At 42.1% G+C, this 16,749-nt stretch overlaps 1 protein-coding gene across 6 annotated transcripts in view; it reads right to left on the reverse strand.

Moving 5' to 3' along the window:
• Positions 1 to 16,749, reverse strand: part of SATB2 (SATB homeobox 2) — a 139,238-nt gene that overhangs the window by 73,260 nt on the left and 49,229 nt on the right. For all 6 annotated transcript variants that reach the window (XM_030019009.2, XM_030019007.2, XM_030019006.2 and 3 more), the window contains one exon: positions 2,058 to 2,184. In XM_030019009.2, the coding sequence (XP_029874869.1) occupies positions 2,058 to 2,184 (127 nt within the window). The remainder of the gene's footprint in view (positions 1 to 2,057; positions 2,185 to 16,749) is intronic.

The following is a 16,749-nucleotide window of genomic DNA, read 5'->3' on the forward strand; positions in this document are numbered from 1 at the left end:
AGCTTAGCCAGCCCATCAAGGTGTTTCTTCCCTCTTTCCCCTCCCCACCAAGCCTGACTCCCAGAAGACGCACAGTTCAACTAAAAGAATGACAGTACATGGCAGGAATAGCAGCTAATCCTGCTCTGGTATTGTATGTGTGCACAACCATTCCCTCTGGGGCCTGGTGGAGAGCAAAGAAACTGCATAAAGCAAGCCCCAGAAATGGCTGAATAAAGCCATCCTCTCCAGACGGAGAAAGATACTCCTACTGGGACAGAATAATAAACATATATGCCACACAGCCACAAACAAAATCCCTAAACAGTAAGGGCCCTTATTGTGTGGAGGCAAGGCTTTGAAAAATGAATTTCATTTTATACAGGTTCTCATACTGCCCTCATTGCGGAAGTATCCACGAGCCTTTCAGAAACACATTAAGCCATATGCCCAACATCTGTCACATGTAGTCCATTCTCACTTTCATTCTACAAGAATTGCATATGTAGTGAAGCTTTTGTCTTCATATGACTTGTGCCTCTTTTAACTTAACAAGCTTATGGTCTGTGTCTACATACGTGGGGACAGACCCAAGAAGCACATCAGAAAGTCGGGAGAAGCTTGTCATTGCCATTCATGCCCGAGAGACTTAATGCACGCTCTCCAATCAACCTCTGAGGTGGTTCTGTCTTCTGCCTACACAGCCTGGCTTTACCCTCAGAGTTGAAAGTTTAGCTGTGCTTGAGGAGTTCAAGTAGTCAATGACCACCTTTATCTCAAAGTCATGGGCTATCTTTTATTTACATGGCATCCGGGCATTCAAGCACTTTGAAGATGAAGAACGAGACCTTGATCTTGGGTTGATACCCTCCAGTAATACAGATGTGACAATAGGCTAGGTGGACTCGTGGTAGCTCATACTTCTGAGGAGATGGGTTACTGCACTCCAGTTTTATAGCAGCTACAGGCTCTAGATGCCCTTTTACAACTATGCTGCAGAGATGCAGCCTTGCTGAGAAATGCTAACGGTATACAAAACCAAGGAAAGGCCTGTTAGTGGGAACTGAAAACCCCAAGCCCCATCAGAGATGTAACAGGAAAGAAATGTTGCTGTTTGGGAGGTTAGTATCAGTGAGGCACCCACTACTTCCAAATTCCAAACTGAACTGAACAGTTGGGAGTGTATGTACCTGCCACCAAAGGACACAGACACACATCCCAATGGATCCCTCTTCTGTTCAAGTTGAGCTTCAAAGAATTCTGGACAAACTATTCCAGGCTGTCTGTTATTTTTGCCTCTTTCCTCTGACGTGTTCTGGGCTTAAAGCTACAGCAGCCTCTGCAATGTAGGCTTACCAGCAGGTCTAGAGTATGCCATGCACTACCAGGGAACTGCTGCAACTCCTTACACAGACATCAGTAACTATTTGAGGACTCTTTTGAAGGCCAATAGAGAGAAAGGGGGAGAAAAAGTCGAGGGGGGCGCAGGCGGGCAAGGGAGGGAAAGTAAGTGTAAAAGTGTCAGGAGCTTTTGCTTTGCTAGTCAGAACTAGCATTCAGGGAAGGAAAATATTTTCAAAATGCCAAATGGAGCTGCAGTAACACATCCCTTCCTCATCTTCTCGCCTTTTCACTGGGAAGACCACTGGAGAAAAAAGGAAAGTCAAAAAGCTCCCCTCCACCCCATCCCAGCAGCTGGCAGTAGAAGACCTGGATTCTCACAATGCGGCCCCTGGAAAAAGGCAAGGAGTTTATTTTTTTTATACAATAAGGCCTCAAGATTCCATTAAATTAGGAATTGTGGAAAGGTCTGCCTTTAAAGGCCCCATATCTTTACTTGACTGAGTTTCTGGCCCTCCCTTCTCTGCCACTATATTGCTCCTTCAGAAAAGATACAAAATCAGTGGGAACGTGCACCAAAAAGCTGCCAGGTGACCCACCCTTCTCTTCATTTTTCTTTTCATTTCATCAAAAGACCAGAAATTAATGAAGACAGGATGTGCTAATCTCTGTAGTAACACTGTAATCGACAGAGCAGCTCAGAGAATAGAGAAGGACAGATGTTCAGAAACACCCACCTTTGTAATTGGATTTTCAATGTCACAACATGATAGACATCTTGTAGCATGTCGGCTACTGTCGCATCTGGTGCATCAGTCACATAACTGAGAGGAAGGGGATTCCACCTCCCAAGCTTGATTATTCCTGAAAAGAAAACAAGAATTTTGTGCTTTATATTTTATCAGCCGTTTACTAAACCCTTTGATAAGCTTGTTTGTTCACGAGATTCAAGATCTGCCTTGAGGTTAATTGCAGTCTTGCTCAAAAAGATGTGTTGTACTGACTCCTGAAGCAAACAATGGGGAAGAATAGGAATAGATTTTAAATTCTTAGCAGATACTTGCTGACATGTTCCTGGCTCTTAAATTACTTCAAGGAAGCACAGGAGGCTTCCTCCCTTCACATCTTTCATCATCCCACTAAAGCCTAGTTCTCTAAGTTAGAACAAGCTTTAAATACTCTATAGTCCTGATTTTGCAGTCTACAAAACCCTTCAGTAAATAAATGCATTGGTTTTGACTTGAACAGGAAAATTCCTATGTGTGGGCTTTCAGCACGCAGTTACAATCTAAGCATGGTACGATTCCCAGTGCGGATGGATGGCACTGGAAACCCACCAAGCAGGAAGAATTCACTCCCAGCTACAAGTTGCACTATGCAGACAGTTGCTTTTCTTTGTGAAAAAAACAACTGCAAGCTACTGACCACAGATCCAAAATAGCACTTTGGGGGCGGGAGAGAATGCTGTAAGTTCTATTTCTACTTCTGTTCATTCTTTAATAGGGATCATCACCTCTTCTGGATGAGCTTGTCACAAAGACTGTAAACTTGGATGGTAAACCATTTGGTGCAGAGGTATTATTTCTGTTTAGACAATTGCAGAGGGCCCACCCACACCAAAAACAATGACTAATACCCGGGAATGACTTTCAGGAAGATGCCAAAGAAAGCAAGCCACAGTGCCATCTTACATGAGAGCAAAGCAGTTTGGCCTTGTTCTGCACTATCGCAAATACTGCTTTTATTCCCTCTTCCACCGTGTTCCCACTGCCCCACTGTTGTGCTCACATAACTTTTCTCAGCACAGCCCTACAAGACTCCCATTTAAACTGATGCCTTTTGAGGTCTGCTTATATACTTTTTGATCTTCAAAAAGACCATCTGTAAACTCTACTGCCAGAAATACACTAATACATGAGAAAACTACTTCCTTTGTGGTAACAGGAGCTCCAAGAACCCTCCTTGGGTTTCTGGAAGGATGCTGTAATGCAAAGAAACTTCAACGCTCCCCTCCTCACTTTCTCCTCGCAGTTCTTCACCAGCTCTGGAACTAACCAAACTGAAATAAATGGCAAAGGCCTTTTACCCTGATCTCCCAAACATGATCATAAAATAAGTACCACCTCTGAAACAGTGAAACAGAGGTTCTCGCACAGAGAAAACAACAGAACACAATGCTTATGAGTCCATGAAATAACTGCTACGGAATATTTTTTTCCCCATTCCTACACAGGTTGAAAAGGAAATAATTTTAGTACTACTCCTTTTCTCTAGCACTTAAATCTTTGCATTTACCATTGACTTATTGCTTTGCAAGGTATTCTATCACCACATACTGAAAGAAACTGGAAGTGACCTAGTTCATCCTCAGCAGCACAAAGTTTCACTGTAACATGCTGGTACAGACGGGCTAATATTTCAAGAGCAGATTAGAAAGCTTTTGGCAAGGGGAGATCTTGTCCAAATGAAACAAAAAGTTACTAAGTGTTGCTTGATATCCAATGCTTGAAAATGGGACATAAACAGAACAAAAACATTTAAATGATGCACTGTTTCAGTATTAAGATTTAACAATCTGGTGCTGAATATGCTGCAGTATAAATAGTGCCTGGACTCAGATCCAGTAGAGTAACACACAGCACTCATTCACAGCACCGTATGTCTCCAGTGCTGGCTCCTTGAGTCACATTCCACTTGCCAAGAAAAGCTGTTTTTCTTAAGGGGATAGTTTACTTAATGTTATCTCTGGTGACAACAAGAAATGCATATAGTGCAGCATATATTAGTCATGAAATGAGCATCAAGGGTCCACTGAGTGAAATACATGCTGGGAAAACACAGTTTAGCTGCTGACTTCCTTCACCCCCTTCTGCTACATAATAATTTAAAGCAAAATCACCTAAAAATCCAGAAATCCATACCAGCTTCACAGAACACTTGGCTTCCTATGTTTAACCACGCCAAGTTTTCATGTAATTGAAAAAATAAGCATCATATGTGCCCCATAAGTCACATCTAAATTGGTAATATTTTACAAGAGGCTTTATTTTTCATTCAATTAAGGAAAGCACTCAGAGAGCACACCATCTGCAACTGCTCGGGCCTGGCAGCGCTGGTGAGAGACAAAGAGATGGTTGGGGGTCACTGAAGTTACCAAAGGTGTCCCCAGACTAAAAAAGTTTAAAGAGAAAAACCACAGTGCAGCCAGAGTGCACCATGGGAAATACTACGCAAATTGCTTTACAGGAAATGTCTGCTACTACTGGAAGTTAGGTAGATTTTTTTTTTTTATTTTTTTTTTTTTAATCCTCCTCTACAACTGGAGAGGAAATTGTTCTGGCTGGATTTAGACAAACACAGGTGTTACCATAATGCTCCGTGCCTCTGCACGTTAACACCTGCTGCGAGTCCTTTACTCTGTGTTACAGCACTGCTGATGTACGCTATTTTTTCAGCTGGTGTGATATGACGTGTGAAATTTTTTTTTCCAGAGCGCATTAAGCTGGTCCAAATGATAGCCAGAAGCCATGGTTTCCATCCAGCTCCTCAGCAGACTTCACAGGTGGTTTATTTCATGGCACCAACACTGTACTTAAGGCAGCTCTAGGGCTGCATTTGGGAAGATGATGCCAGCTTGTTAAGCAAACGTATTCTCTGCATGCTAGAAGACATCTCTGAATGACTCTTCAGTAACATCTGAGTGGACCAAAATTTTCCCCCTTAAAAAGGTCCCTTCTCATCCTGGACTAAGTGTTTCTAGTGTAACAGCAATCCCAAGATAACAGCCTGGTAGCAAGGAGTCACTTCCACATACACGTTTTTTATTGTTCCTCTCATTGACTCCAAATAGTACAGCTCAGGCCTTTAAAGAAGTCACTTTAACTAGTCTGACTGAGCTTTTATCCTACCACAACTGAGACTTGGGAGTAGGGACAGGAATAAGCAAAGGTCACTGTGTTATTAAAGAATATACTACTGCTCCAGGAATATCACTCCTCTGTCAGCTCCAGACCTTCTCAAAATTATGTGTAGATAATGCACAGCAGATCAGACTGCTCAGGAAATCTGAAAGCACATCTTTCATGAGTTCACAAAACTCTTCTGTTAATGAGTCTGCTTCTCTTTCCTGTATCACTGATCCTTTGGGACTCTTTTCCTGTAAGAGTTTTTCTGAAGGGAAAGTTCAACAGATTTCAAAGCTTGCACACACTCAAGAAATGGCCATACACTAGAACAGCTCTCAAGAACTCATCTAGAAATGGCTGAATGCAGCCCGGGCCAGTCAGTCAATTAAAGACAATAAACGGAGCAAACCATTTTCTCAAAAGATTTTTTTTTTTTTTTTTTTTTTAATTCCCAAAACGTGGTTTAGAAGAGATTCTCTATCCACGCTGGCTGTTGGTTCTTGAATGGCATGTCCTCCTCTAGACAGGTCTTTTATTAAGTTTAAGCTTCAGCTTCATCAAAATGCAGATAGGGAAAAAAGACAAAGCAACCTAGTTTAAAATTTACATAACTCCCTTCACCCACAAGAATGCCAGAACACACTAGCAGCAAACTTCTGTGAGCTCGCGTGTCAGGTTCATACATAACAACCACTGCAATTCACTGCTGGTGTTCCACTTAGGCCAATGATGTGCCACCCTGCTAGAGCGCTTTCAATTTAGTTTAATTTAAAATGCAGCTCCTTTGGAGAAGAAAGTAGTAACTACGCAAGTCAGAGCAGAACAATGCATGGAACAGAAGGCTTGACCAGCTACATCATGGCTGACCTCTATACCTAGCAGAACTTGACACAGGATCTTCATGACCTTTCTTTTACAGTATCACCTGAAAGAGTGACGCATTCAAAGCACTGGGATTATTCCTGGGACTTCACCCTAGTGAGATGTGAAATGAATGGATGCAAGGTTGGGGGCTAAAGCAGACTTCTAGAATAACTAAGTTAATCAGGAGCATAACAACAGCAAAAGGCAAAAAGCTTTTTTTTCCCAGAAAAATACAGCTAAGCTGGCAAACCCTTTTCATTATTATGTAGCTTATGCTGTCCCAGAAAATTATTTACCTGTATGGGCTGGAAGCCTCATTTGTCTTTGCAAACGGAAAGACAGCCATACAGTACACTCATTCTAAGAATGTCACATCTGGGGTTTAGAATATATAGTCTAGCTATGACACTTCTTGGTCATAAACAGAATGAGGTCCGGGTCCTGCATTTCCCAGCCACGTGCATAGCTAACTTTTTATCTGGATAGTCCCATGAGAATTACTGGAACATCCCATGGACACTTCAATACCTCACTCCTGTAAAATCGAACTCTTAAAATGGGGCATTTTCCAAATTCTTTTTTGCAGCTAAAGAGAGCAAACAGGACCAGAACACACCTCATGCTGTCAATGCCTCCCTTCACAAACTGCTCCCACCATGGTTAGACTCCTGATTTCACCTTTCACGAGTTATGAGCATATCTGAGTTATATCTTAAATGGATACTTGTAGGTAGGTAACGCAGGATTAATGCAACTTATTTAAAATGCTAATCTGCTAGGGTTAAAATTAACTCACGGGATCAAATGAAGGACATTTTGGAAGTTCCCATTAGCACCACCACCCCCACCTCAACATTTTTCTGGAGACAGCTACAAAATGAATCATGAGTAACACTTGCCCAAATACATACAGAGGGGGAAAGAGAAGGAATTTTGTTTCTTTGGCTAAAGGGGAAGAAGAAGGATAGCAGAGAATAGATTCTTTACCAAACATCATTATGAAAAGCGCTTGTCAACACTAAGCAGACAAACCTGATGCACACCAAAACTCTCATTTGCTACAGCATAAGCAAATGTAACCTGCTGAGACTCACATAGGGTGAGGTGTTAAAGCAGAACTTGTTTTAATCGCTGTCCTTGCGGACTGACAGGCAGTCAGGCTGGAAACTGGAGAAGTGCAAAGCTCGTTTCTTACGCTACAGCTCCATGTTCACTAACACGTTGCAGGCTGTGGCAGCACAAGTTACATCCAGCTCAGGCAAGAACACGTGCCTGTACAGTCAGACACGGCAAACACCACAGTGTTTATGTGAGCTTCAGAAAGGCTGAGGGAATACGCAGTGCCCAACCCAGCATAAGATCTCCTGGGCTACGTTTACTCCTTCAAAATGCACTGAGCAAATTTGAATCCGCAGAGTTATACCAGACCAGAGCCATGCCTCACGTGGCTGTGGCGTTCCAGAGCTGTACTAGGTGTCCTAGCGTTCACCTCCCTGCATCACAGGATCCCTGCCCAAGAGTGGCTGACTGCAAACGCAAGGCTGGGTGAAGAACACAAGCAACTTCTGCTGCCGTGCTGTGAGTTCAATCAAACAATTTTGTTTAAACATCTTACTTTCTAACAGCAGCTCTTATCAACACAACAGAAACTCAGGAGAAACTGCAGATTAGCATTAGCACCCAAACACTTTGATTCTTTTTACAACTCCAAATGAAAGACCTCAATGAAACACTCAATAAAACCCCCGCTGCCGGGACCATCAAGCCATTTATCTATCAGCCACTACTGACAGGGCCCCCCTACAAGATGGGTAGGCTCTTGTGATGTTGATTGCATCTGTTTATTCTCTTCAGAGGTGTCTTGTCCCTATGCTATAGCATGTAATTTTCCTTTGTTCAGCTGTGCTTTGTTACAGAAATTAAAAACTGCCTGTCCCATGTAATAAGTACATAGACTTATTTATCCATAAATCAGTTTGCAGGAAATCACTACCCTGCGGTACATAATAACTCAGCCTGTGTTTCTAACCTGTACCCTGGCTGCAGTATATCATCAAACTGTAACAACATAAAGGCATAATTTGTAGTTATTGTTGTTAATCCAGCAAAGGGAATGACTTTTCAAGCAGAAAGGAGAAAAAAGCAATGGGAACAATTAAAAAAAACCCTGATTATATTAATTTTTGTATTATATTATTGAGCTGCCTTTTCTAGCTCTTAGGGAAATTTAAAAAATATTATACTGCCTTTGCCCATCATTATAAGGGTGCCCATATTATTCCACTGAATTTCAATCAGTGACATATTAGGGTAATAGATGGGGAAAATAATCAGCATAATCCGCCCCTGCACTTCTAAAGCGCCTTTCATCAGAGGATCCCAAAGCACTTAAAAAACATTAATTAATTAAGCTTTGTAACATCCCTGTGAGGTAGACTGTATTATGCCAATTGACATATCGGTGATTTAGTGACTGAAAGCACAGAATGAACATAATCCTATGTTTATGCCAATACAAAAGAATCCCCCTCGTTCCTCATTTCGGTCCATAATAAATAATTCAGTGAGAGAACAGGAATAAACTATGTGGTTACACTGTGATGTACACATCCACAAATCAACAGGAACACCCACACTCCCTGAATGACGAACACTCCACCCCAGCTCGTAAGACTTGCGCAACTTCAGGGCTCTGCACAGAAGGGTGACCTTCACCCAAGGGGAAGGCACGGCCGAGCTACCCAAAGCTCTGGCAGCGCAAAGCCCCTTGTACTGCTGTTGCTGGAGGTCTTTGCTAGTGCTGCTTTAAAATGCTGTCATAAACTATGTCTACCAATGGCGGTTTACAGGACGAAATTTTGTGGTGCAACAACACATCTATGAGCTGGTCAATTTAAACACGCATATCTAGCCTTTCTGGCTTGCACATCTGTATTAATACAAGGACTTCAATACAGATATGCATTTACATGATTATATATGATATTTATATGATTATATATTAAAATGTTTACAGAAACATGGATGTAAGTAACTATCAACAAGATGACTGTTAGTGTTACAAGGTTTAATTGCTGAACTTCAGAGTACTTTCACAGATGAAAATCGCTTTGATATATGAAGCTCGGTTTGAGTTTTTAATTTTTTGAACGCTAGTGTTGCCCATTCCTTTCCTCCAGCATAACTGTACTCAAGTATTTGACTTAAATAACACACACCAAACAGTTTGATGCCTTGTAATTCTACATATCGGGTTTACATTTTACAGTAAAAAGACTGTGCCTCATGTAATAGATGCTGCTTCACATTTGGGAAACGTTATGTGAGGACCCTGACTTTTATAAGATTAATTTAATATAGGCACTAAGTTACTAGACTAAATTAATAAAGATCTTCTTAAAAAAGGGGGGGGGAGAACAGAATGAACCCACAAATTAAATAAAATTTTCTGGAGCTTGTTATTTTGGAAGTCTTTATTTAATTTTCCAACCCCCTATTCTGTCTGAAAAAACAGCCAATAATTGGTAAGGAAACAGGAAAAAAAAAAAAGGTCGATGTTATTTACTTCAGGGGATTATTTTTAAAACTGTTATACGATAGAACATGAATGCCACAAATAAATGGAAGGGTGAGGAAGCAAAGGAGGTACACAATATTCTAAAACCAAGTATTTTTTACGTTTTCTGTATTACTTTTAAAACTATTACCTCCATTGAGGAAAACCACATTTAGCCCTGCATAACATCTCTCTTTTGCCATTTTTGGGATAAGTCTGCACTTACCTTGGACAGCAAGAAGTAATACATGAATTAAGAGAGGGAAGTCCTCTTTTTCTCTTTTTTGTTTGAGAGAGAGAACCACTCCAAGCATCACTTCTATGGCATGAAAACAAACTCTTTTCAGTCATGAAAACTCATGACAGAGAGGCTACTGCATCCAAGATACTAAACAGCTCTTAGCCGTTGCCCTTCATAACCCTGTCGGCCTGGCGCTCAGCTTTAACCTCCACCAGGCATTCCTCTCCTGAGAGGCACCATCACACCGGGGCTACTTTTCTCAGCAGTATTATTCAGTAGCCCAAATGCCCACAGGATTGCAGCACACACTCCTTCACTAACAGCATCCTCACATAAAGCCCAAAGCACGGCACTCTCCCCGTTTTTGCATGAAATTACTGTCTTTTGGGCAACCTGTACTCTTATGGTAAGATCCTTCCCAGCTCAATCCTGGGAACGCTTGAGCTTGCTCAGCTGCACAGGAGCGAAGGCTGTGCCTCCTCCCAGGGAGCAGTGGCTGCTGAATGCCTTCGAAATCCAGACCAGGAGTGTCACAACTCAGCCTACTCCCTGATCGAAGCTGATTCCTTAGCTGCTCCCATTCCCGGAGGTTGGCTTAAAACCACCGCTGTTCCTTTTGCTTTGGACAGCAGCTGCCTCTCTTTGAGTCCCAGGCTCCGTGGCAAAATCCTGGCTGCTTCTCTGCCATCCCCCAGCCTGGCGCTGGGACCACAGCTCCTGTCTATAATTTAGTGCCTCCCAGAGAGCCTACATAGGCCGATACTGCTAGTGGGGACCTGTAACGTGCTTCCACCTTAGCCTTAGAGGCTGAAAATCGGGGCTTTAGTGTATTTGCCTCAGTTGCTAAGAAACAGGAATGCAAGTGTACTCAACAGGTGGTGCTTTTCTCCACTGCACATGTTTCTTTAACAGCCACAAACAATGCCTGGATCATCTTGCCCCAAATTCCGGACTTGGTGACTGTATTGCCATCTCATGACCTACCAGGTGCTGCACGTGAGTAAAAGGCCCAGAACTTTACAGAAACATTTGTTTTCCAGCCCTCTTTGTCAGCTTCCTGCCAGCCCAACGCCACCAACACAACCCACCTCACGACACCTCCAGCAGGGAGAACAAGGCATCCTGGCAGACAGCCTTTGGTCCCCCCACCCTCCAGAAGCCTTTCTTGGATTTTATATTATGATGTTTTTGAATGGAGAAGAGAGGAAGAGACAGAAGACGTTTTCCTTCTTTAGGGGAAAACCTGTATCTGTTTTTAAAAAGAAGCCAGTGCCGCAGACTCCTTCAATTCACCCAGTTTCAATGCTTGCCTATAAGCTTCACACAGGAAGACAGTCCACTGAGCAGGAAAAAAGCACAGTAACGTGGCATTGCAACTGAATACATAAAACACATTTTAAAGGTTATAAAAGAGCATTGCTAATAGGACATTGTAGAGTCTAATAGGCTTAGAATTAAGCCTACGGACATTGTTTGGCCTTGTATGAATCTGAATATCCTGCCTACTCACAGTAACACAGCTACCGAGAGCACAGAAAGTCTGGCTCAGACTGCAGACATACAGTAGCCAACTATCTTTGTGTTGAGTCAACTAGCAGTAGATTTGAAAATTCATGGGTCTCAAGTCCAAAGAAAAATAAGGACACACAGCATGCTGTGCTGCACAAACAAACCCTAAACTGAATGCAGATTCATATTCTGGCCTATGTAGTTCAACAGCTTAATCTTTTTAGTTTAAGATTTGTGTCTTTTGGGGTTTTCCTTACACTGTATAAAGACTAGCAGAACGTTTTTTCACTAAATTACTACTTTTGGCTTGCCTTCTGTCTTTTCTTTCCTCCCACCAGACATTCAGTTCTTTACTTCCATGAAAAAAAACAACATGAGCAACTGAAGAACTAGTAGGACAGCATCTAACTAGCAGGATAGAAAAGCATGTATTGCTGAGGAAAGAGAGGGATTGAGGACTTTGCTGAAAACCCCAAACAACGACTGCTTCCACTAATTCAACATGAATGCAATACGTGAAGATGCAATTTGGCTCAGAAGTCCTTTGCTCTCTGTAGCTGCATTATTGTAAGAGCACATCCAGATCCATACAAGACCAAACAATGTCCATAGGCTTGATCCTACTATCTCTAACGACATTCAGTTAAGAACTAGATCCACCATTAAACAATTAACAAAGGAGGTAAGACTTGTATTCTAGCATTTTTATATTAAAAAATTGTAAGGAAGCAAAATTATCCATATGTAAATGTGCATGCACACATATAATTAAGAATACACAATAGACCAAAGACTGAGGGTTTGTTGATCTTTAGGCTCAGGTCTCCCTCGTAGCTCACAAATGGGTAAAAGGCAATGGATCAAACCTTACCCTTCCCTTACAAATTGATCTATTAAGGAGAGACAAAGAACAGTATCTTTAAGGTTGCAATATTTCTTTTCAAAATACATTTTAATAATCCTAGTCCCTAATTTGGGCAGCATTGTAAATTCAGATAAATTCAATTAAATTCAATAAAAATTCTTCCTTCACTGAGACTCATTTCAATTGATAACCTGATTCTCACGTTCCTCATCTCACTCTTTTCTTCCCAGGAAGAGCAAAACAATTCTGCATTTCTGACAAGTCTAAATAAAGCTTTGCTGGTTACTGAACTATGCTACATTTCCTATCAACAGAAAACAAAGGAGAAAAAAAAGACTGTAGTTCACCACTAGAGCAGATGACTCAGAGCAAGCAGGAACTGTTACCAGACTCAGAAAAAACAGTTTTCCCTTGTACTGTTGATGAGCCCACATTATGCTGAGATGAACCCAGATTTGTTTTCTTAGCCCACATCTTCCTAGAACTGAACCTATTTTCTTACAAAGCCACCGGATCCTTTTTGGATCCTGTTAGCATTTTCATCTCCACGTTAGTCAGTTTGTGAACGAAAGACCAAAAGACAGAAAGACAGAAAGAACTATATTTTTAATTTTAATTATAAATTTCTGTGCACATGGCAAAGACTGGAAAGAGTTATTCACTTTTTGGATCTGGAGGTTTGCAGCACATGCACGTCATGCTTTGAAGCATTTCCAGAAGTTTACTGCTTCTTTACATAGCAGCTAAGATTCTCGTGTAATCACAGCACATAGAAATTGTGGAGCTGCTATGAAGAAAATTAACACTATCCCAGCCAAAACCAGGTTGGGAGTTTAAGGTACACCATCAGACACTGCAAGACTCCATAGTCTCAAGCACTGGTGGCACTGCAAACACCCTCATGAGATGGTGGAGAGCTCTAGAACCTCCTGAGATCCATCGTCCAGTAAGTAGCTCACACTGGTTCACAACCCACCAAGCTGGAAGATGGAACACCAGCACTCTCAGGCCTTTTTTTTTTTTTTTTTGTAGCACTGCAGACACCTTAAGAGATAGGTTATCACAACAGCCCCAATGATGGGTCTTCTGGTGTAAGAAACTGTTGTTTAGTACCAACACTCCTATACTAAATCAATTTCCGTACCAGAACCCTATTCCTCCAGAGCTCAGTGCTCTCACCACTTCCTTCTCTCTCCTAAACTCTCTCATGTTCAAATGCAAAGAGCCAAAAAATCCCCCACGCTGATATTTCAAGAAAGGAGGGGGGAAAGATTGTCATTCCTAATCATCTCCCAAAGCCCCAGGTATCTTAGGCCCACGTATGCACAGCTTCTACATGTGTGTAAGCAGAAAAGGAATCCAGAGGCTCATTCACAGTTCTGGGGAATATCATTAAACAAAGATACACTGGGATGATGCCTTATTCAGAACATGGTACCAATATTAGAAAATGTCTGGAATCTAGCAAAGATGCCATTTCACCACAAGGTACAACCTATCCCGCTGCCAGTGTTCTCCTCTGTACCGCAAATACACAGTAATTGACTAGGGACTTCAACTAATAACATCACAGTAAAGGAGATAGTAAGATACACGTAACAGTACTTCCCAAAGTCTTATGTAGGAAGATGAAGACATTGCATGCACATGCATTCCCGAAAGAATACGCGGAATGACCCTCCAATAATCCAGATGTATGCTCCTCTCCTTAACTCACACAGGGAACCAGAGTAAACCTCAGCACTGAGGGAGCACTACTAGCACAGCAAGCACAAGACAAAGAGGTGGCTTTGGGAGGTTTATCATTTTCACAATCTGATTGATTTCAAAGGTCACCCTGGAGGAAAAGCCTCAATCTGGTTTCTGCCGACACTGTCATCTCCCACAGCCAGTAACTATTCCCTGCTCTTGGCACTCGCTCAGGTGGTGGGACGTGGGTTGCACTGTGGGTATCTGCATCTTAATGAAAGTCTATTTTACTCCCCCAAAGTCAGTTGTTCATTTGGAGACAGGGAGTATTATTGGTTGTTTCATACTGCAGGTCTTAAGACAGGTATAAACTGCAAAGAAATAAAGATTGAGTAAGCAGAAACTTTAGTACTAAAGAATTATCCCAAAAGTCTGAGATGCCTAAAATGCTAAAATAATTCAGACTTCAAAACCATTTGAAATTTCTTCTTTTTCTAATCAGTTAAAAAAAAAAAAGAAGGAAACCAAAAAAGAGTATATGGAGTAAAGAGGTGATGCAGCACATCCACCATATGGGATGCTCCAGCACTTCTTCAGGTCTGTAGTTCTCTATGTAGAGGCAGCTCAGCTTTTCTGCCTGCCTTTTTGACTGGCAGCATTTTAGGTGAGGACCAAACACCCATCATAATGCACGTCCACCTGGAAAAATCCACTGCCTCAGAAATACCCTCCTTTCTCCTTTTCACATTTGAGTTTATGGTGGATGAAAATCCAATCAGAGGAGCCTATCAGCACCAAAACAGCTCTCGTTCCCCAGGTGATGGCCCTAGTTTACGGTTTATCACAGAATAACTCATTTGAAGAGCTCATGCAATAAGGGTCCCAGTCAGTGTGACCAGGTACTGCTGTGGTGTAGATGTAAAAGGTCAAAGCCACACCATTAAAATTGTAATCTAGGAGAATAATCTTAAATATTAAATGAAATGGATAAATTATGGATGAATCTGTAAGATTTTGTGAGAAATGGCTTCCTTTAGATATAGTGTTCTAAACATGTTGCTCTCATGAAATTTGAGAAGTTGTTCAATGAAGTCATGCTGAAAATTAAGTTCTACCCAATCTTGACAATCAGGAGTAATTTTATTGCTGGTGACCCAAAATACTGGCGCCTCTGTTACCTCCTTTACCTACTCTGAGGTGAAATGCTTTTCATTGCATGCTCAAAGAAGACAACCGAAGACCTGGAGGTCCCTGATCTGGAAATGTCTAAAGAACACTTAATTTATAGAACCTAAGATAACAGTTCGTAATCTAAATACTCTGTCTTCAGGCTGTGCTAACATAAGGTCTTTACAAATAGCAATGAAACGGAGGTACCAATTTCAAGATATTAAGGACTTAAGCCAGCTTTTATCCAGGTATGTAGTGTACAAAGGCTTCACATTCCATTAGCTGTGTCATGTGCCCGCATGTGCCCTGTTTAAATAAAAGGAATGTCATACCGGAAGCATCTTTTCAATAATTTTTATATTGAAGGAAAATATTAGCAAATGTAACTAAATGTCACAACCAAAACTTTAGAGAGATCTTGGTAGAACTGCAAAATTATGCTGTTATGGTGGCTGAGGTGTCTTCTGCCAGTAGGGAAAGGGAATTTGCAGTGCCGTATCTCACAACAGATAGATAGACTTGGCAGGCTGATGGGCAAGAATGATGCACACTCTCCCTCAGCCTCAGTCAGACAGCAGAACCCTCCAACAACAACTGCCCTAGCCAGAAAATGGTGTCAACCTTGCTGCCAGCCTTTTAGGCCTCCTTCTGTACAAAGAAAATAGTTTTAATTTTTAGCTTGCAAACAAATGAGCAGGTTTTATTTCCTGCTAAAACAGAGCTCAGATTCGTCACAGCCTATAAGATGCTTTCAACCCTGGATGAGAAGCCCTCGTGGCAAGCAGCTCTGCTGGGCAGTGCCTGCTCAGCCGCCCCTCCAGGGCCACATCACTGTCGCCTGCCTCCTCACACCAACGCCACGCTGCTCCCGTCTCTGAATGACAGCCAGCCACCTCCCAGCTCTACAGGAATAAATCTCCAGACCACAAACCTCTAATGTCCCCTCCTCCTACCCCCAAGGCAACAACTTACTCTATTTAGCTTGAGTCATGACTTTTCTTCCCATCTTCTTACCGTGCATTTTACTCAAATTTATAAACAAGAGGAAGAGGAGATCACTAGAGGCTGCCGTGGGTCTAGTCTACTGGGGTGAGCAAGGGATGCCGGCTCCACAAGAGCTGTGCCCAAGGGTACCCACCTCCAGGCACGCTCACTCAGCCCACGCAGAGCAGGGCAGCCCAGAATACACAAAGGTGCGAGCTCCCAGGGCAGGGCGAAGCTGCCCTTGTAGACGAGAAAGGACCACGGCAGGTAGGCATGGGCGATCTCTGCCAGTCACATTCGCGCCTCAGCGTTAGCTTTCTTCACTGTGCACATATGGGCTACCTATTTAACTGGCCGGCTGCACAGACCCATCTCTCCCTGCAGTCAAGGAGAAAAAAAGATTTCGTTTTTCCACTAAAATAACCCATTTTACTGCCAGAGCAAATCTTTTTTCATATAGTCTCTTCTGGACCAGTTTTCACGTATACGTTATTAAATATTCAATGGAATAACTATTTCTAAATAACATGTATAATACCTTTTAAGTGGCTGCAAATATATGCATAGCCACATAATGGGAGAGAACAGAGCAGCCTGTTTAAATCATGCTCCCCTTACTGATTTTCAGAGCAAAAGTAGTGAAGTA

The sequence above is a fragment of the Aquila chrysaetos genome, chromosome 6 (assembly GCF_900496995.4).
Source record: "Aquila chrysaetos chrysaetos chromosome 6, bAquChr1.4, whole genome shotgun sequence".
Taxonomy (NCBI): Eukaryota; Metazoa; Chordata; class Aves; order Accipitriformes; family Accipitridae; genus Aquila; species Aquila chrysaetos.